The sequence below is a fragment of the Mustela lutreola genome, chromosome 7 (assembly GCF_030435805.1).
Source record: "Mustela lutreola isolate mMusLut2 chromosome 7, mMusLut2.pri, whole genome shotgun sequence".
NCBI lineage: Eukaryota > Metazoa > Chordata > Mammalia > Carnivora > Mustelidae > Mustela > Mustela lutreola.
This window is the reverse complement of record NC_081296.1, coordinates 35,301,452-35,323,430: the sequence shown is the minus strand read 5'-3', so window position 1 is coordinate 35,323,430 and position 21,979 is coordinate 35,301,452. Positions and strand designations below refer to the sequence as shown.

General features: G+C 52.1%; 1 protein-coding gene across 2 annotated transcripts in view; it reads right to left on the bottom strand.

Moving 5' to 3' along the window:
* The window catches only part of PSTPIP1 (proline-serine-threonine phosphatase interacting protein 1), a 48,043-nt gene extending 33,856 nt beyond the window's left edge, over nucleotides 1–14,187 (bottom strand). Inside the window, exon 1 of one of the 2 annotated variants that reach the window (XM_059180292.1) lies at nucleotides 13,701–14,187. In XM_059180292.1, coding sequence (XP_059036275.1) covers nucleotides 13,701–13,736 — 36 coding nt within the window. In that variant the 5' untranslated portion in view covers nucleotides 13,737–14,187. The remainder of the gene's footprint in view (nucleotides 1–13,700) is intronic. The other variant, XM_059180293.1, reaches the window with a different exon arrangement.
* Between the last annotated feature and the right edge of the window lie 7,792 nt (nucleotides 14,188–21,979).

Here is a 21,979-nt window from a genome sequence, read left to right as displayed (position 1 = left end):
ACAGGGCCAGTTGCTGAGCAGGTGGAGAGCACCCCCCCACAGGTTAAGGATTCCACAGGGAGGGTGAGCTGGGTCAAAGTGTCCTTGACCCAAGGATAGGAGGGGTTCATGCATAAGCCAATAACTGTGGGGTGATTTACAGCTTTTCTAAGATGGCCCAGGGTAGGTGCCAGAGGGACAGCCATGAAGGCAAAGACGGACTTTTATTTTTAAAGAAAAAAAGCACACTGAATGCAGTTCGATGAGTGACCCTGGGTTCAGCTGCGCTGACAGGAGCTGGAGATTAGAAATGAGTTTCCAGAGGATTCCAGCTTTCCACTGAGCCCCAGCCTCCCTGGGGCCTTCAGGGCCCCTGACCCAAGCAGCCAAACAACAGAGCAGCCCTGCTGGCTGGGGCCCCTCCCCACATGGCCAGGGGTCACCCCGTGCCTTCCAGGGGCCCGTCAAGGCCCTGCGAACTTTCAGATCCTCCCAGGAATCCCACCTCACCAGGTGTGGGGTGAACACCAGAAGAGGGCCTCCTGTGTATGGGCCAGTAAGGGGAAGGGGCGCTTAGCTCAGTGAAACTGACGTTGGGTGCTGGAGGAAAACAAGGATGAGAGGGTTTATGCAACTAGTCCAGGCCCAGTCAGCATTTGTGTGGGCAGGCCTAACTTTCCACCAGAATCAAGCTGGTTTGAAAGTTGTGTGCTTTTAAATAAACCTCCTCAGGGGCGCCTGGGTGGCTCAGTGGGTTAAGCCGCTGCCTTCGGCTCGGGTCATGATCTCAGGGTCCTGGGATCGAGTCCCGCATCGGGCTCTCTGCTCGGCAGGGAGCCTGCTTCCCTCTCTCTCTCTCTCTCTGCCTGCCTCTCCATCGACTTGTGATCTCTCTCTGTCAAATAAATAAATAAAATCTTTAATAAATAAATAAATAAATAAATAAATAAATAAACCTCCTCAGATTAGCAGGAAGGGAAGATCTCCTGCAATCGCACTCCCCTCCCCCCAAGTTGGTGAGGCCCTGCCCACTTCCCCTTCCCTCTCTCAAGTCTTAAAGGCCCAGCTCACCACCCCCCAACTTTTTCTTCCTGCTTTATGAAACCAAAATGTGCAGAAAAAGTAGAACAGAGGAGCGACCGGGAGTGGACACCAGTCCAGGCAGCATTACGCAGATGGGAATGAGCCCCTGGGGTTCAGGAGATGGGAGGTCAGTCTCCCAGAGCTCTGACTGGTCCTAGTGAGACTTGAGCAGCTGTCTGAAGAGGGAGCCTGAAGCCAGCTGGAGGAGAGACTCAGGAGCACGTGTGGGGGCTTCCCAGGAAGGAAGGGGATCCAGGGTTCCCTTTCAGGCTTCAAGTTCAGAGGAAGGGAGCTGGGTGGGATGCAGGACTTAGAGGCCAGTGCTCTAAATATTTTGTAACATCGAATCCTCAGAAACCCCTGGAACGTCAGGACGGTGCCATAATTATCACCCCACCTTATGGAGGAGCATGTGAGACTCAGCAAGGTGAATGACGTGCTCAGGTCACACGGTTCCTCTATCGCCCCCACCACGATGATTTGGCAGCAGGGCTCCCTTGATCCAGCGCTCGGTGGAGTAGGAAGCAGATCTGAGTGGGCAAGGTGGGTCAGAGAAGCAGTGGGACGCAGAGGATGGTTGACGGAGGAAAGGAGCCATACCAGACCCTGAGCCCCGGAGGGGATGGACCCCTTCAGCAAGGACAGGCACTGTCCAGCCCCCGCCCATGGCGGGCCACACGGGGCTCCTTGCCACACAGGCTTCAGCTTGTGGTGAGCAGCCAGAAACCAGAGGCTGGCCCTAAAGGCCCACCTACTGTCCCTGCACAACCTGTTCTCCAAGTGTCACCCCTCCCACACTGCCTACCCCTCCCAGGGGAGGCCCCATGGAACCCCACCACAGGAGGAAGTCCAGGCAGCAGGACGTGGCAAGAGTTCAGGCATTGGATTCTAGTCCTGGACAGTTTCATACACACAGTCAGTGTGACCTTGGGCAAGTTACTTAACCTCCTGAGCACAGAGTCCCTCCTCCATAAAATGAATGTGAACCTACCGCCCACCTCTGGGCTGGAATACATGGAAGAGTCCAACAGCGGGCCCATAACACTGAATGTGTTCCTGGAAAACGGTGCCCACAGTGATGAGGACATATTAGGTCAAAGAAAGGAAATCAAAAATGGGAGCTAGGTTTGAATCTGGGCTGGAACACTTGTTTGGACTGGTGGCTTCTAATTTCTCGGACTCAATTTTTTTTTAATTTGTAAAATGGGAAGAACAATTGGCCCATGGGCTCTTGCAGGGGTGACAAGGGGTGTCTTTGTGGCTGTGAATGCTCCTCTCTGGGGCGTGAGACTTGCTCAGGAGACAGAGATGGAGGCCTGGAGTGGCAGAGATGGTCCATGGCCACGACCACACCCTTTCCCGAAGGCAGGGACACACCCCTGCAGCCTCTGCAGAAAGCCCTTTGGCCTCTGCCGGCCTTGGCAGGTTCTAGGTCTCAGCAATGACCCTGGGCTCTGGTTGCAAAGCTCTCTAAGCCTGTGTACAAGCTGGGCCTCTGCTCCTGAACGGGGTCTGCACATGAAGCTCCTTGCCCCGATGAGGCCTTTAATGGACATATTGCCAAGTCTCTATCTTCTAACCACAAACCTCAGTTTAATACAGACAAGAGGCCAGAGGTTCAAAGAGAAGAGGGACTCATCAGGGCCACTCTGTGAATGCAGTAGACTTAAAGCAGGGCATTGGGTTCTAAAGGCAGCGTGACAGAAAAAGATGGTGCCCTCCAAGGAAGGGTTCTGTGTTGGAGACTGGGAAATCGCTTTACGGTGCCCAATACAGCCATGTGTGCCTCTGGCGTAGAGCCATGCTACAGGAAAATTCATCTCTAAATAGAGCAAGATGCTCCCCCAGACCCTGAAGTGCTGGCCTACTTGAGGGACCCCTGGGCAAGCTGAGACCATATATGGTTTAACTTTCCTTATAGGCCACTGGGAAGTCTGGGGCCAGAAGTTTCAATTTTCAAAGGCTCCTCAGGTCCAGGCAGACCAAGACCAAGGCAAGGGCAGACATCAGTTCCCTGCAGGACGTTCCCACAATCCACCGAGGAACTCGGCGACCCGGCCGGTGTTCCTTAAGAGTGAGAGCCAGTGGGACCTCAAGGAAGCCCAGGAAGCCAGAAGGTATGGCAACTACAGAGAGGATCCCGCCATCTGGTGCTGGTGCCCGTAAGGACTATCACTCTGACATGGAAGCGGGTAGAAATTGACCCTGGGATTAAAGGAACAAATGTGGCCGATACCAGAACAGGAAAACCAGACTCTCTAAGGAGGGGGTTTCTCCAATGTGCCAGGCTGGGAGAGTTACGGAAGGTTTGTCAGAGACTGGTGGCCAGTCCAGGCTGGGCAGCCACAGGAAGGCTCAAACCTCAGCTTCCTCACATATAAAATGGGAACAATAAAAACACTTCCACAGGGGTGCCTGGATGGCTCAGTGGCTTAAGCCTCTGCCTTTAGCTCAGGTCATGATCTCTGGGTCCTGGGATCGAGCCCCTCAGGGGGCTCTCTGCTCAGCAGAGAGCCTGCTTTCCCCTCTCTCTCTGCCTGCCTCTCTGCCTATTTGTGACCTCTCTCTCTGTCAAATAAATAAATAAAACATTAAAAAAAAAAAACTAACCACTTCCATTCAAGACCTCAAATAGCCAATGATGTTGAAAAAGAACAAAGTTGGAAGACACACTTCCTGATTTCAAAACTTACTACAGTACTTTAAGTTACAATACTTTAAATAGTGTGTTACTGTCATAAAGAGAAACCAATGGAAGAGAATAGAGAGCCCAGAAATAAACACGTATATGACTTTCAACAAAGATGTCAAGATCATTCAATGGGGAAAGGTCAGTCTTTTTGACAAACAGTGCTGGGAAACTGGATATCCACATGTAAAGGAATGAAGGTGGACCCATTCCTTACACTAAACACAAAAATTAACTAAAAGTGGATTAATGATCTAAATGTAAGAGCTTTAGCTCTTTTAAGCGTAAAACTCTGAAAAGAGAACATAGGGGAAAAGCCTTAAGACATTGACTTTGGTAATGATTTCTTGGATTTGACACCAAATAGCATAGTTAACAAAAGCATAGTTAGCAGAAGAAAGAATAGATAAATTAGATTTTGTCAAAATGAAAAACTGTTATGCATCAAAAGATACTATCAAGAGAATAACAAGACAACCCACAGACTGAGAGAAGATATTTGCAAACCATATATATGATAAGGGATTCATATCCATAATATATAAAGAAACACAACAAACACAAATAATTCAAAAGTAGACAAAGGACCTGAATAGATGTTTATCTAAAGAAGATAGATGGCTAATAAGTACATGAAAAGATGCCCAACATCATTAGTCATTAGGGCAATACGAATCAAAACCACAGTGAGACATCACTTTACGCCCAGAGTCTGCTGTAATTAAAACACATGGGGGTTGGGGTGCCTGGAGGGCTCAGAGGATTAATCTCCTGCCTTCTGCTCAGGTCATGATCCCAGGGTCCTGGGATCAAGCCCCACATCGGGCTCTGCTTGGCGGGGAGCCTGCTTCTCCCTCTCTCTGCCTGCTTCTCTGTCTACTTGTGATCTCTGTCAAACAAATAATTAAAAAAAAAAAACCCACACAGGGGCACGTACACACACACACACACACACACACACACAGGTATTGGTGAAGATGTGGAGAAATCAGAACTCTCATGCCTTGTTGATGGGAATGGAAATAGAACACAGCTGGGGAACACAGGTTGAAATTACTGAATTGGTTAAACATAGGATTACTGTATGACAGCAATTCCACTTGAGGCTAAAGCCCCAATGACCTAAAAGTAGGGATTCAAATGGATATTGTACACTCATGTTAACAGCAGCATTACTCACAATACTCAAGAGGAGGAAACAGCCCCAGAACCCATCCACAGATGAATGGGTAAACAAAATGGGATCTTAAGGAGAATGGAATCTTGTCTAGCCACAAAAAGAATGAAATTCTGATGTCTGTTGGAACATGGATGAACCTGCTCTTTTTAAAGATGCTATTTATTTATTTGAGAGAGAGAGAGAGAGAGAGAGAGAGAGAAGGTGGGGGGGGAGGGGTAGAGGGTAAGGGAGAAGCAGACTTCCCACTGAGCAGGGACCCCAATGTGGGACTCAGTCCCAGGGCTCTGGGATCATGACCTGAGCTGAAGGTAGCCAGTTAAAGGGTTAACAGACTGAACCACCCAAGCACCCCGAAACATGCATGAACCTTAAAGACATGCTGAGTGACAGAAGCCAGACACAAAAGGATGAATACTCTATGATGCCACTTCTGCGAGGTTCCTGCCGTAGGCAGATTCCTGGCAAGCAGAACAGAAATAGGAGATGGGGGAAGGAAGGTGAGGAGTTATTGTTCCATGGGTACAGTTTCTGCTTTGGATGAGGAAAAGTTCTAGAAATAGTAGTGATGGTTGTGCAACAGTGTGAATGTAATGGATGTCACTGAATCACAGGTTTAAAAACGGTTAAAGTGGTAAGTTTTTTTTTTTTTAAAGATTTTTTATTCATCCATTTGACAGAGAGAGATCACAAGTAGGCAGAAAGGCAGGCAGAGAGAGAGGAAGGAGGAAGCAGGCTTCCTGCTGAGCAGAGAGCCCGATGCGGGACTCGATCCCAGGACCCTGAGATCATGACCCGAGCCGAAGGCAGCGGCCCAACCCACTGAGCCACCCAGGTGCCCCCAAAGTGGTAAGTTTTATATTACATTTATTTACCACAATTTTTAAAAACGTAATGGTAGAAGATTATAAGGCTAAAAAAACTAACACCAAGCTCTAGCCTCGACTCATTCACAAGTGAGTCAGACAAGGTCACATCAGTGATACTAGCCAGATGTGTGCTCCGTGTCCGCGGTGACACTGCACAAAGCTTCACCACGATGGTGGGCACTGATGCTTCTCAACCCTGGCCGCACAGGGGAAACACTCAAGAACTTCAGAAAATACTGTTGCCCAGCCTCCCACCCTGAGATTCAGATCTAACTGGACTTGGGTGTGACCAGGGCACTGGGACCTTGGAGAATACGGTCCTACGAGATTTGGCTCCCTGTTACATTTCCAATCTTAACTCCAAGTACTCCCCATCACGGTTCCTTGGTCCCAACCACACAGGCCCCCTTGTCCCTTGAACACATCAGGTAGCCCTCACCCCATCGTCCCTCCCCAGGAGGGCTCAGCTTCCGTTTTCCCCTTTTCTGCTGCCGGGAAGCCCTGAGCCCCATCTTGCCACCCCTTCGCTGTGCTGGCTATAATTTCTGGAGTGCCAGCTGGTGCTTCCTATTGCCCAATAGTGGATGCTGCAAACACCAGCGGGACGGGCTGCCACTCACCCACCCTCTCACCCAAAGCTCAGGGCGCCAGATCTTTGCAAACCACACACCTCCCATTAACCCCTAAGGGCACTCTGAGCCAGGCCTCAGAAGGGAGCAGCCAGGTCTGGCCCAGTAACCCCAAAGTCCACCTCGGTGCACCTCCAGGCCACACCTCCTCTGTGAGTTTTCTCTGCAAAACGGAAATAAGAATACCACGTTTGCAGGGCTATTGTTGAAATCAAATGTGTCCTGTCACTTGAAGCCATGGGAATGACTCTCAGAGGGCAGGATTCACTAGTGGCGAACAGAGTTGGGGAGGCATTCTGGGAATCAGGGGGAGCACACTGTCGCACCGTCGTAATTCTGGGACCTTGAGACCCTGTTTCTGTTCTGCTCACTCCCCTGGCCCTTAGCCCTGCCCTTCGCCTCCCCCTCTTCAAAGCCTTTGTCTGAGGTGACCATCACTCTGATGTCTTGCAGGTGAGGACACGGAAATTCAGAGAGGGGCAATCCTTTTCCAGAGCCCAGCAAGGGAAGGAGGAGGCCTGAGTGAGGCTTCAAAGCAGCATTTGACTCCTGAGTCTGGAGGGAGACCCCGCAGGAGTTGGTCCAGGGCGGGGCCCCGGTGTGGGCAGCCCCCGGGGAACAGGGGGCCGCTCTCTCTTGCTGGAAGCCCAGGCAGTTTCAGTTTCCACACCACGTTTCCCTTCATTGTGTGGTTTGTGGCATCAGCTAGACTCTGGGTGAGGAAGAAGGGCATCCCGCCCACGGCCTGCAACCTCCAGCCTCCTTTGCATGAGAGGAACACCCACCACTGGAGAGTCTGCAGCGGAGCAGAAGAAAGTGTTTCTGCCACGACCTCAGGCCGGTCAGGACCTTTCACAATCTGGCTGGGGCCTTCCCTCCCTACCGAGCTCCCTGCACCCTACTTTGAGGCAGAACACTGCCTCTAAAACCATTGTGCCCACTTCCCACTGGCACACCTTTGCCCTTGCAATTCCTTCTGCTGGAGTGCCACCTGCCCTCCTGCCACCCCCCAAACCTCTGCCCACCCTGCGAAGCCCAAGCAGGGTCCCCTGTCTCCATTCCTGGGGTTCCTGGGGAATAGCCAGGAGGGGTTCACAAGTCCCTGGGAATTGGAGTACAAAGAGGGCCACTGAGAAGCAGATCTCCTTTCCCACTTAGAATGAAAGCGAAGGTGTGGGTGACTCTCTTGCTCCACCCAGTAAACCTCCCAGACCCCCAGCTGCGGGCATCGCAAAGGCAGAGCAGGCAGAACCACTGACCTCTGCGATCTTCTCTCAGCACTAGCCAGCAGCCTGCATCCTGTGGAAGGCGCACAGGTCAACCAGCTCTCCAGCCCCTGAGCCACCATGTACCACCAGTGTGCACAGAGTGTGTGGAACAGCTAAGACTATCAGGCCCCAAATTTCGCCTAAAAACACCATCTTAGGCTTGAAAACAAGAACTGCTTAGTTTTGTTTTTAAATATTTTCCTTTTCAATGACATAAATGGGGAGGCCCCCTGGGTGGCCCCTTTGGTTAAGTGTCTGACTCTGGATTTCAGCTCAGGTCATCATCTCAGGGTTGGGACCTTGAGACCCTGTTTGTGAGCCCCACATAGGCTTCACATTGGGTGGGCAGCCTGCCTGAGAGTCTCTCTATCTCTCTCTCTCCCCCATTCTCTTTCTCTGCCCCTCCCCCAACCCCTCACACACCTACGCATGCACTTGCCATAGCTTTCTCTCTCTTAAAAAATTAAAAAGAAATAACATACATAATCTGTGTTCACTTATGGAAAATTAAGGGGCAGATAGAAAAAAAAAATAACCCTATTTCCAAAGCCACAGAAATCAACGCTAACATGCAGGGAACCCCCCACCCCCATTTGTCCTACACTATTTAGAACTCAAACAAGAATAAACTCACCTATCTCTTTGGCTTCAGGGGCAGAGTAAGATGGCAGCCCACAGGCCTGGGTGGGAGTCCCCGCTCTGTCCCGGACAGGTGACCCTGAAGGAAGCCTGCCCATGTCTCCATTCAGGAGATAGGAGGATGCTGACGGAAAGAGTCTGTCCCCATTCCTTCAGACAGACGCAGCCAGGGAGGCACCGAGAAGGCAGTGGGTAGCAGCAAGGGCAGGACAGCTAGGCCCTCCCTCTCCCATCTCCTCATGGTCTATGACATCCTGCTGCTCAGGAGGACCCATTCTTCAACCGCAGGCCTCCTTGACCTTCGAGGCCACGGCCCTGCGGCAAGTGCTCCCCCAAAGTCTGAGCAGCTTTGGTTCCCAGTAGAGTCCGTCCAGGTTCCTTCCCCCCCCCCCCCAGCCCCAACTGGGCCACTCTGGCCCCTTCTTCCTGGATCAAAAGACTCCTGCCTGTCTAGAAACGTGGTCCCATTCTCTCCCCCAGGAATGTCTCCTCTTCCAGGAATCCACTCAAGGAAATAATCCGCAAGTGAGAATTTTTGATACACAAGGATATACCCATTGCATCTCTATCCAGAATAATGAATAACTTGCAGCAGCAACCTGGCAGTCCGGCCATAGGGGATTGGATAAATGCTGAACGTCCAGCAATAGGGGATTGGATAAATGAATCATGCCTGTGTCTACAAACCCACAAGCTGGACTGGGTAGCCATTAACAATGGTGTTTTGAAACGAGGAAATCACACCCACACCCACACATGTTCAAAATGGAATTATGTTGAAAAGCGGAGGGGAGGGGTGTCCACAACAACGTGAGTACGCTTAACCCTACTGAACTGTACACTTAAACGTTAAGATGGTGAAATTCATGTTAGGTATCCTTTACCACAATTATAGACCAATTTTAAAATGCAAGAAAAACCAAACCAGGGAGAATACAACACTGTGTACACAATACACTTGCACCTGCGTGAGATACTCTTGGGGAAGCACAGCAAAATATTACCGGTTGTCTTCGTGTGGTGAGACGAAGGGTGCTTTTTTACCTGGTTTTCTCTATTTTCCTCTTTTCCTTTTAGGATCTTATACTGATTGATTTTGTTGCTTTAGGAGGTATATACATAGCTTCAAATGCTCAGAACAGAATAGGTGCCCAGAGAACATGAGCCTCTCCTGATTCTCTGTGAAGGCCCCAGGGTCATGACTGGCAGGTCCGGGGGGCGGGGCGGACAGGCCAAAGTGGGGCCTCTCTCCTAAATGGGGAAACTCAGAGTCTCAGAGCTGGGAAGAGGAAGAGGCAAGAGCCTCTTGAGCCGGCATGTGTGGGAAAGATGGGCCCATCTGTAGCTCCCTGTGTGTCCCTCGTGAGTCATCCCCCCAACCCAGAAAGTGGTGTCTGCCTCAGTCCTCTGCGTGTTGGGGAGCTCAGCCTCTCCCAGTTTGGCTGGTTTCTAGAGGAGGCTGGAGCCTCACCTCAAAGGGAAGCGATGTGGCTACAAGTCAGAGGGGACTTACTCCCTCCACCCCCTTGGCGGTTCTTGCCCAAGGTGAGGGGAGATGTCACTGTAGTATGTGGCCCAGCCTCCTCAAGCCCTTACTTTGCCTTTCACAATCTCAAAAGGGGTAGGACGTGGATCTCGCTAAAACCTGATTCAGAACTAGATTTTCCTTCTTAAGACAATATCCGGTGGCTCCTTTGCACAGGTCTGGGAGGGAGCGAGAGGGTGGGGTGAAAAGGCACAGCTCAAAGCCCAGCCCCTCCCTGGGCCTCACCCAGTCTTTAGGGAACCTTTGTCTCCAGTGCAGTACAGAGACTTCCTTGAGGGCCAGACAGTCTCATTCACCTGATTGGATGGATGTGGGGATAAGGCTAGGGATCCAGCTTAGACCACCTCCCAGAGGATCCCACTTGACAGCCATTTGTAGAATAGAACTAAAGTGAAACGAAGAAGAAAATGGGTTCAGGAAGGCGGTGGGACCATGGAGACATTCATTGTTCTTAGATTTATTGCACAAAAACTGAACACTACCTTGCTTGGTAAGGCTGTTGAAGATGCAGACAGATGTTTTCTGCAACAGAGTTGGGCTGCCTGCCTGGAGAAGAGCCACTGGCAAGGAGAGACTGGGAAGTGGGGCCAGGACCCCGCCTTCTCTGGGCTTCTGTGCCCCTCAGATTTATGGCTGAGGCAGGGTTTACAAGATCAAAAGCTGTCTCAGCTCAAGTACCTGATATTCTCATTCTCAGCTTTGTGTCACTGACAGGCCCCACTCTGAGGCCCAGCCACCAACTTCCTGCAAAGCTGCGATGCCCCTTATCATCTGTATAACAGAAATCAAATTATCCCCTCGCCCTGTGTCTAGTTCACCCCCACCTCACTCCACAAGTGGCCTGTATCCCAGTGTTTTGCCACAGGAAACAGTAGGCTATAAATAAATACCGGTGGCCACATTGATAAAATGACAAATACAGGCGTACTGAGGGACAGAACAGGCCTGCTCCCACGCTGGATGTTCCCCCTACCTCTGAGCCATTCTGTCTGCTTTTTAGAATATTTTGGTCTCCTCTTGCTCTCAGGCCACCCGCTCCCTCTGACACTGTCTTTAACCATTCAGGCCCAGCAGTATTTATCTGTCACCAACTGAATGTCAAGTTCCACATAGACCTCTCCTAACTGCTGTATCTATAAAGACCACATGACTGAGCTTGTTAAAATCATGGGTAAGATTAGGTTCATAGGCCCTAATTAAAAAATGATGGGGCATCTCATGTGAGTAAAGTATATGAGCTTTAATATAAGCTCTTAGCTCCTCAGAAAGCACTTTTGTTTCCTGCTCTTATGACGAACGAGTGCTGGGAACAGGGCTAGCTCTCACCTGTGTCCGGAATGGTTGAGGGTTGAGGGTTCTGGATGTTAACTGCAGTGCTATGGTATTAGACATGATCCTTCTAGTTCAAGGGCTTCCTCCCACTACGCAAGACTACTCATTTTCGAACTGTGAGGCTGTGAGGTTTAATGCCTTGGGCTTGGGTGGGGGCAGGTTGGGTTCTGTCTCTAGTACCCCCACAGCGATTAGATCACTGTGTCTTTCGTGTTATAGATCTGTCTGTAAATTGAGCTTCCAGTTACTTCCATCAGCCTCACCTGATCTTCTTACTTCTCTGGGTGGTAGAAGGACAGAAATTTCCCCTCTGTTTTGTCGATGCCCAAAGATCCAGTGATCCACTGGGTTGAGAGAGGAGGTTAAAGCAACCTGGGTGAGAGCCCAGACACGGAGCTAGCCTTTCAGGGTTTAATCCCTGCTGTGTGACCTTGGGCAAGCTACTTAAATTCTCTGTGCCTCAACTACCTCTTGTGAATAATAGGGATGAGATAATCTACCTCACCAGTTTAAATGAATGAATAGATAAACAGTCCTTTGAACAGCGCCCAACACATCTTTAGTACTCAGTGTTAGCAGTCCTTGTAGGCGGGGCTGGGCCAAGCCCCAGAGAGATGGGTTTAAATTCAGAGCCCTGGGGGCTGTGATGCTGACAGCGACCTTCTGGGGCATTTCCCCAGGCTCGGGGTTAGAGTCTCCTATGGGCCACTTCTCTACCCATCTGCCTCTGGCCTTCCCTGGGCTAGATCCTCACTGGAGCCCAGGGAGGCAGCAGGGGAGAGGAGGAGAAAACTGGAGCTCAGGAAGCCTGGGGTGGCGCAGAGGTGGGGCAAGCCCAGAGCATGGCTGCCTGTCCCTCAGTCACAGGTGGGCTCCTTTCTTCCTGCTGCTGCTGTCCCTGCCGCACCCTGCCCCCCACACACCATCCCCCACTGCCCAGATCCTGCCATGGGGACTGCTTCTTGCCAGAGCTCTGCCTTGGGAAGGTGGGGCCAGGAGCCCTGGGCTGTGACAGATATCCTAGAGGTAAAATGGTCAGGATCTCCTGGTCTGCTCTGGGCTACAGAGCACCCTGGATATCTAGGCCCTACCTCTTTCCCTCACTTTGCACTCTTAGGCAGAGCAGAGGTGATGACTCACTGCCCCACCCCCTACTGCCACCACCGCCCCTTTGTGTGAGCCCAGCTGCCAGCCTGGTGCTTGGCTTGGGCTGAGCCAGGTCTGTCTCCATTGGCATCTCTGACCTGAGCCCACCTCTTGTTTATAGAGTTGGGGAAATGGAGGCCCAGAGAGGAACGGGATACCCTCCCCTGATGGCCCTCAGCCCACTGTGTGGTCAGGGCAGGCAGGAAGCAGGCCATTCGCATGCTGGCCACAGGCCCCAAGCAGAGCACGGCCCGGAAGGGAAGGAAGGCTTGGCTCGTTAGCTCTCATCCTCCTGGCCGCAGGCCCCAGGAAAGGGCCCAGGGAGAGCCAGGCTGTTGGCTGAGTCTGAGCCGGCTGAGTGAAGGGCCAGGGAGTCCTCTACCGGGTGGAGGGGGGTGCCCTCAGTACGGCCTCCTTCCCCGGCTCTCAGCAGAGGGGTCTCAGCTGTTTCCCACAAGCCATTAGGAACAGCCAGAGCTTGAGAAGCAGAGGGACAGGTAGAGGCATAGCTGCAAAAAAAGCTGAGGGGATCTGGGGTCCAGAGTGGACTTGCAGGCTGTGTGTGGCCCACACTAAGCCATTTCACCTCCCGAGCCTGTTGGGGGCTATCATTTCATGGGGGAAAAGGACTTGAAGGACACCTGCCCTGAACTGAGTAAAGTAAGCAAGGAATTGCCTGGGGCCTGCAGCCTCCTCAGAGAACCCCAAGAGTCTGTGAGGAAGAGAGGTTGTGTGAGGGGCAAAAGAGTGATCATTTCGCGTGCCAGCAAGGTGCTGGGAACTTGATTACATGAGCTCGCCCCTTTAAATTCTCCCATTCCATTGAGATATTTATTAATATTGATCTGGACTGTGTAGCTGGGGAAAGAGAGGCTCGGAGAGGTCAAACAGCTCACCCAGTTGCTAAGTAGCAGAGCCAAGACCCAAATTCAAGTCTCTCCGGTCCCCAAACACTTGCTCCCCTCCCTCCTTCACCTCACATGGCCTTCTCAAGTTCCCACCCATATAGTACAGTTTCTTACTAAGATCCTGCTGTTGGGGGCAGGGTCTGTCCAAGAAGTTCAGGCCTGGGAGGACAGATGACATCCCTCGCCCACTGTGGTGAGGTTCCCAGAGCAATCAGTACCCCAGACCAAGGACCCCTCTTCCCCTTCCAACTCAGAAGGGACAGAAGCCCAGGTTATGCCCCATCATAATTAAGACCCCAAATCAACTGCTATTTTCATGAGAAAACCTCCCCCCTGCAGCCGCATCCCCGTTAACAGCCACGGGGCAATCCCAGCCCAGCTGGCCTCCCGGGGGCCCATTCCACTTGCTCAGTGTCCCAGCCAGTCTTCACTCACCCAAAAGGCATCTCTGAACTGGAGCTGGGGCATCATCGTCAGGGGACTGCCGCGGCTAAGCTCACTCTCCTGCCACAGACAGGGCTGAAGGAGGGCCAGGAGCCAGGCGCACCGTCCCAGTCCCGACAGGGCTGGCCCAGGCCCCCCCTCCCTGGCCGGCGCCGTCTGCAGCGCCTCAGAAGGCAGCCGCAAGCCAGAGAGGAGCTGCCGGAGGGAGGAAAAGGGCTCAACCTGTTTTGTTTGGGGCTAGAATCGGCAGCAAAATGAGGAAGGAGCAGTGGCCGTCCAGCGATGGGAGGGCGGGCCCTGGTGTCCGGCCGGCCCCCCGCCAGCCCTTTGGTGATGGAGGCACAGTCCAGGCTGCAGGACTGAGAGCACGGATGCCAGCCCTGGGTGGGAGGCAGTAGCCAGTGGGGAGGCAGGCTGGTGCACTAGCCAGGCGGGAAGGCAGCCTGGGGCCTGCGCAGGAAGGTTTGTGCAAGCTCCCTCCGGGGCAAGCACGGGGGCCCTCGCCCACAGGAAGTGGAGCCACAGGGCTCCCTGGTGCAGCCCCGCCTGTCACCTGCCACCCTGTGCCCGCCCCCTCTTGCCCCCTTCCAGAGCCCCAGCGGGGCCATGCTCAGAGGCCAGAAACTTTGGGAGCCTGAAGCCTAGACAAGGGAGAAGAGCTGGGGTCTCTCAAAGGCAGTGCACCTTAAGTCTCCGGGTCACACACTCTCTGGGGCAGGAAGACCCCTGCCCCTCCCCCAGAGTCTTCAGGCTGAAAGACTGTGGTTGAACTGAGAGACAGGATTGTAAAGGCAATGTGGGAGTGAGCCTGAAAACCCAGGTTGAGGTCTCTGTTTCTGTTTTGTCTGGTCCTGCCCTTGAGGGGTTGAGGGACCTTAATGTAGCCTCCAAGTCTCTTAGTTTTAGTTTCCCTATTGGCCACCCCCACCCCCCATCTTTATAAAGGAGATGATGCTGAGAATGTTACCGGGATTTCCGGTTTGGTTGCAGGCACAGGGTACAGGTCTGGTACCACCTTAGAAAGAGCCTTGGGCTGCTGACCCAAACAGCCCCAAGGAGCCAGGGCCTGACTACTCAGCAGAATATGCCTTCAGGGGGGCCTGTGCCCAGGCTAGGTAGGGAAGAAGGGATGAGTCAGCCTTGCCCACAAATCACCACCCTTACCAATGCCTGCTTTACCAGACTAGGGATGGTAAGAGAGATGAAAGCTGGTGCAGAAGAGAGCTAGGCCCCCAGGTGCCAGTTATGTGTGCCCCGGGTTAGAGATGAGGCACACCCATCCTTCTGAAATAGCCGCCCAAGACAGAATACTTTAGGGAGAACTGCAGAGCAGCGGGATTGCCCCTGCTAGACCCCGACCTCCAGAGCCCTTAGGTTTGAGCCAATAAACGTCTTCAGCACTGAAGGCACCCAAGCATTCTATTGCTTGCAGCTGATTTTGTAGTTGATGGTGTACACATCACCTTGAACTCTGAAGGCCAAATGCCGAGGCTGCACCTTATCCTACCGGCCTCTGATAGCACCACCTCCAACAGCACTGACTCAGCCTCCCGGGCCTCAGTTTTTTCATCTATCAAATGAGGTGATGCCTCTAGTGCTGGGGGCAGACTGGAAACCCTCTGGTTATAGAAGGCTTCTACCCTCTCATAGGCAGACAACTTCACAGCCAGTTTCCATCCCCTGCCTCTCCAGGGGTTCCTCCCATCACCCCCAACAAATTTCTGCTCCAAACAGACCTTTTTCCTTTCCCCAAAGGTCCCTTTCTCAGCTGCCACACTTTCCCCATCTGCTCTGCAGCCTCCCTCCTGGCATGCATTCCTTGACCTTCCTTACCTGGCCAAGTCCCCCCAGGGCCTACCTCAAGGATCCCACACAGAAGGCCTTCCTTTCCCAACTGCCCTGGTCTAGGCAGGACACCCCAGAAAGATTACCGTGCAGGTCGCAGGTCAGAGCAATTGCAGAAGGAAGTACTGGCAGGCATCTAAAGAGGCTCCCGAGTTCTCGGGTGCAGAGGTCTTCCTCCTCCCCTCACACCACCCTACCTTCTGCAGCTCCCAAGGCTGGGTGGCCAGAATAGCCAGCTTGGCTTTAGAGCCCTTGCAGAGGGCAAGGGGACCAGGAAGCTTTTCACATGGCCTACCCCTCTTAGCCCTCACCCCAGCCTGTGGGGGGCACCCTACCATTGCCTCCGCTTCCCAGGAGAGCATTCTAGGGATAAGAGTTATATAACTCACCCAAGGCCTCACAGCCCATGAACAGAGTGCTGGGCTTCAGACCCTGGTCTGTCTGATGCCAAAGCCCATGCTCTTGACCTCCATGGGTGTCTTTTACCAACAGCCCTCTCTTAATAATGGGTTTCAGCCTTCCTTTCTCCACTTCTGCCTCCTGAACATTTCACCCCAATCCAGAGCTGGATAAACTGAGTCTCGGGAGGTTGTTGGGGCTGGTGGTACTTCTGGGGGACAGTCCAGCGCTGGCACACGGTCGTCCATGTTCACTGTGTTACTTGCATCCACTTGATGCCTTCGCTACAAGAAACAAAACCAAAGTGTCTGGTGTGGAGGAAGTGTGTTGTCTCTACATACGGGGCCGGAGGCAGCGTGGTCCCCAGATGGGGTACCTCAGGGCTTCAGTGCAGCGTCTCTGTGGTTCTCCTCTATTTCTATCTCCCCCTCGGACAGCAGCAGCTCTGCTCTATGACTCCAGACAAAGCCACAAATACAAGAAGAAAAAGGCCACCTCTCCTCACATCTAATTTTCTTTGAAGTCCTCCCCACTCATCCTCCCAGGAGACCTCCCCCAGAGCCACATGTTCATACCTCACCACTGGGAAGGAGATCCCTTGGGGTGTCATGGATGTTGGGGGCCAACCACCATGACTACCACGGCTGTGTCTCAGCCAAGTCCACAAACACGGCTGGGAACTGACTCCTGCCAGATCTTGCTAGAATTGTGGCCCAGAGTGTAGGTAGCCCTGGTCTCTGTCTGGAGGGACCCACGGACAGGTTCCAGAAAGATTACTCCCAATGAGAAGTACCTTAGGGTAGAAGTTAAGGGGTGAAGTCAGAAGAGGGTGTTGTTATATTCCTAAGACAGAAAGAGTAAGTGAGATGAGGTGTAGGTGGGGCACCCAGGATGGGAGAGATGGATGTGAGTCATGGAGGAGGTAGAGAAGTAGGACAGACATCTGAGTGCCCCTCAGAAAACGGAACTCTTTTCAGGCCTCCTTTAGTCACCAGCCCCCCAAGGAGGTGAATCCAGTCCAGAAAATCACAGCTTTTAAATGACTGTTGCAGTTGCTTCAAAACACAGTTTGCCTTGAGGTGTGGGTGGCTAGGCCTCAGGTCAGGCTCTGGCCCCTCTTTTAAGGGAGAGTCCCCCCCATACAGGCAGAGCCCCCAACCTGTTTTGCCTGGTATTTGAACACATCTACCTGAAGGATTCAAGATGTAGTAGGTCCAAGGATTGAGAATACAATGCAAAATCAGTTGTCACATCGATCAACGCCTCCAGACCCTGGGCAGGGCTCCGCTCCAAAAGCCACTTCATTTAACCTTCGGAGCCAAATAAACAACAAAATCAATACTACTAGCCACCATCGAGGGCATCTCAGTATCTGCGGGACCTGCATACAGTTTGCGTGCTTTAGCTCACTGACTGCTTTCTACCAGGGCAAGCTATTTCATTTGTGGGGTTAAGGCAAACAGAAAATGAAGAAAACAGAAAGGACAAAAATTGCCGTTAAAGGCACTAAAATGTAAAGTTATCCTCTTTGCCATGTTCTCTCACTCTGTCATGGTGCTTTACTTCCTATTGAATGTGCTTCTGCCCAAACCCCATCAGCTGCTGGGTTTCCTCACTGCTGGACTGAGTTCCCTGGCTAGGGACAGGGAGGTTAGCCAGTCCTCTCCCCTTCCCCAGTGAATAGGAAACCCCTGGGGTTTTGCACACTCAAGCCAAGATGTGCTTGCTTGCTCTTTCTTCTCTTTCTTTCTTTCTTTTTTTCTTTCTGATTTTATTTGTTTACTTGGCAGAGAGAGAGAACAAGCAAGTGGAGCAGCAGGCAGAGGGAGACTGAGAAGCAGGCTCCCCACTGAGCAGAGAGCCCGATGTGGGGCTCAACCCCAGGACTCTGGGATCATGGCCTGAGCCAAAATGCTTAATAGACAGAACCACCCACGTGCCCCAAAGATGCACTTTTCACCTGTATCAGGAATGGGAGAAAGACTCACCCAACCTCCTACCCCCACCAAGTCACCTGTTGAATGTACCATGGTGCTGTCAGCCAAGGGCAGTGAAAGCCACTGACGTGCCCCATCCTGAGGTGCTACCAGGCAACCCTGAGCCTCCCCATACCTGAGCCCAGGTCCCTGCAGGGGGCAGAGAGTGGCCGTGGTTGCTAGGCAAGCAAGGAAGCTGAGAACCAATGCAGGGCAGGTAGTAGGAGCCAGGACCACATAGGAGCCCAGGCTCCAAGCCCTTCACTGTCTTGTGACACTGCACTTACAAAACACAAATTCGAAGATTATATTATTAAGAATTTCAAGGGGCTCCCCGGTGGTGTAGTCAGTTGAGCGTCCGACTCTTGGTGTCCGCTCAGGTCATGATCTCAAGGGTCCTGAGATTGAGCCCCACATCAGGCTCCACACTCAATGCCAAGTCTGCCTGAGACTCTGTCTCTCTCTCTCCCTTTGCCCTTCCCCACCCACTCACGTTCGCTCTCTATCTCTCTCAAATAAATAAACCTTTTTTAAAAAGGAAGACTTTCAAGACAGTGACTGGAGAGCATTAAGACCCAAGTGTAGGGTTCTTCTGAGCAACAGGACCCTGTGCGGAGCTGCTCATCCTTGAAGCCCGATCTCTTCACTACTGTCTGTTCCCCACACAACAGTGTCACATTTTCAGACCCAAATTTGATCTTGTGCCTTCCCATTGTCATCTTGCTATGACTTCCCATCATTCTTAGGACAATGGTCATTGTTCTTTTTTTTAAAGATTAATTTATTTGTTTTGGTGGGGGGAGACCTAAGTAGAGGGGGGGAGAGAGAGAAGTCTCAAGCAGACGCCCTGCTGAGCACAGAGCTCCATGCAGGGCTTGATCCCAGGACCCTGAGATCATGACCGGAGCTGAAATAAAGAGTTGGCCACTCGACGGATGGACCCACCCAGGTGCCCCTGATGCTTGTTGTTCTTACACAGATTAAAGACCCTGTGTGATCTGGCCCCAGCCTACCTTTCAACCTCTTCTTATACAGGAAAAATCTGAAGCAAGACCTTGGAGCATCCTGGAAAGGGGAACAGGCTCTAAAGAAGGAGTCTCTCAAAGCTGCTTGGTAACATCAGGAAGCCAGAAGGCCTTTACCATAAATTTCACTTGGAAATGGCATTGCCTGTGCTGCAAGGGGTATTTGTTTTGTTCCTTTCATTGTTAACATGCTGTCATAATACCATCCGTCATTATCCAGGCAGGCCAGGCAACGCATGCATCTCCTTCCCTCCTGCAGGAGCAGAGTGCACTCCCATGACATTGGCTGTGACTGTCAGGTGCCCAGTGGCTGAACTGGAATGTTCCTTCACCTGACCACTGTGGGGGATGCCTGCAGGGTCCTTCAAGAGGCACATGTCCCCTGAATTGGGGCTCACTCTCTCAACCCCACCTACTTTGCCTTGGAATGGGAAAAATCCCATTATAGTGCACCATGAGCTTCTGCTAAGCCTTCCTTCTGGAGACATGAAACAAGGCATGGCTCCTGCTAGTCTGGTAGGAGAGGCAGCCCAGGTGGGCAGATGTGCTGAGTGGCAGGACAGCAGTATATGCAGAAAGAGGCAGGGTCTGCTGGGAAGCCCTCCCACAGGAGGGGGATCTAGGGCCTGGTAAATGAGAAGGAACTCACTAGTGAGACCAGGCAGGAAGGGAATTCCAAAAAGACTGCCATAGCCTATTGGGGTCTCACTGTACCCGGCCCTGTGCTAAGCTCTTCATGTACCATGTGTCTCACTTAATCCAGCAGATAAACAAACTGAGGCTCAGAGAATTCATGTAATTGTCAGAGTCCCATCCTAAGTGGAATGTTACCTTCCTAGAGTGTGGGGCTGGAGGTGAGAGGCTGGGCCAGGGTCTCGGGCAAAAGAATGATGGGAGGGGAAAGAAGGGAAGTCCCCAGCTGAGGAGGAAGTGCAGATACCAGGGGCCCAGATGGCAGGGGTTGGGGCTCCCAGGTCATTTGTCTGACACTAGGAGATAGCCTTCTTCTCACAGACCCCTGATGCTTCCTGAGGGTGTGAGTCTCAGCCCCAATAGAGCTTGTTTTTCAATTTGCACGGAGAAAGCAGTTGCAACCAGTAAGGCTTCTTTCCACTCAGACAGCCCTTCCGAGTTGACAACAAGCTTTCAGATTTACTAATTTGCGGCCACAAGAGTGTGACTCTGAGTTTCCAAGTACTGTGAGTCTTCAGAAGATGGGGTGCTGCTCAGGATCATTGAGAGACGTCAAAGAGGTGCAAAGTGGCCAGTGGGCAGCTGGCAGAGTAACCAAACAGAGAACCAGCAGCTATGGGGCAGGGGCTCCTTCAGTGAGGGCCAAAAATCACTACCACCAGCTCATTGATCAGAGGACAGAGGCCTGCCATGGTGGAAAGACCCACAAAGGCCATCTGGAGGTTCTCAAACGTCAGGAGAGAAGCCTCCCAGAAGCCCTGAGATATTTTGTAAAAAAAGTGTATGGTGAGCTTCCAACTTAGACCTCCTGACTGGGAGGGGGCCAGGGAATCTGCACAGTGTGTAGGTTTCACAAGTGAGGCAGACATACACCCTTGGGTCAGAACTCCTGCTATCATCCTACTGCTTCATTTGGGGACGGAGAAACTGAGGCCCAGCTGGAGAGAACTCACCTGACTCTAGCGGGAAAGGCCGGATGTAACCACGTCCCGCCCACCCAGACCGTGGCCCCGCCCTCCACAGCCCCGGCCCCGCCCCCACCCCCACCCCGTCCAGCTTGTTTGCGTTTCCTTTTGCGCAGCTGTCTCGCCTGAGAGCTTCAGGAGTTTCTCCGCGTCCTCTCCCCAGTTGGGTTGGTTTTAATTTCGTCAGGAAATTACTTGTTCACTGTAAGGCCACGCTTGATTATGGCCTAATCGATGTTTACTTTTCACTGAGAACTTGGGGGATTCAGGGGTAGGAGACCCTTGACTTCACTTGGTGGAGGGCGGGAAATTCAGGACGTTGAGATAGGAGGAGGGGACCCTGGATGTAGGCAAAGAGAAGGGCGCGCGGCAATCCCTGGGGGTAGGAAAGTTGCGGCCCCGGTCCAGAGAGGCGGCTCCAGCCCTACACTTGGAGTAGGGACAGCGGACTTTGAAACCTGTCCCAGCCTCACCTCGCCGAGACTCGGTTTCCTTAACTGAAAAAACGGGGATAATGAGCCTGTGTATTTAAAGCGTTGCTCTAAATTAGAGCTTAAATAAGGGGCTTCGAATGTGCCTAGCCCAGAGGTTGAGAACGTGAAAAGGCGCCCAGCCAGCACACACAGCAGGCTTCCACCCCACGGTGGTGATGCGTCCTGAGAGCCGGCACTGCTGCTGCCCAAGCTGTCTTCTCTCAGGCTCGCAGCAGCAGGGCTTCTCATAGCAGAGCCAGGCTGAGGAGGGACGAGTGGCCTGGGCAGCGTGGAGAGCTTGACGGCGACTCCCCTTAGACCCTGAGACCTCTTGTTCTCGAGATGCTGTTGTCCAGCTCCCCAGTTCCCTTCCATGCCTGGCCCTCAGCAGCACCCTCCTCGCGGTTATCTGTAAGAAGCATGTTTTCCAATATGAAGGTTCCTCAAAAAGTTGGAAACAGAGCTACCTTATGACTGAGCAAGTGCGCTACTGGGTATTTACCCCAAAGATACAAATGTACTGATCCAAGGGGCACCTGCAGCCCAATGTTTATAGCAACAATGTTCACAACAGCCAAACTAGGGCCAGCCAAACTGGGCAAAGAGCCCAGAGGTCCATCCACAGATGAATGGATTAAGATGGAATATATACACGATGGACTATTGCACGGCCATCAAAAAATGAAATCATACCATTTGCTGCTATGTGGATGGAACTACAGGGTATTATGATGAGCAAAATAAGTCAATCAGAGAAAGACAATCATCGTATGATCTCACTAATATGTTGAATTTAAGAAACAAGGCAGAGGATCACAGGGGAAGAGAGGAAAAAATGAAAAAAGAAGAAATTAGAGAGGGAGACAAACCATAACCAACTCTTAATCTTAGGAC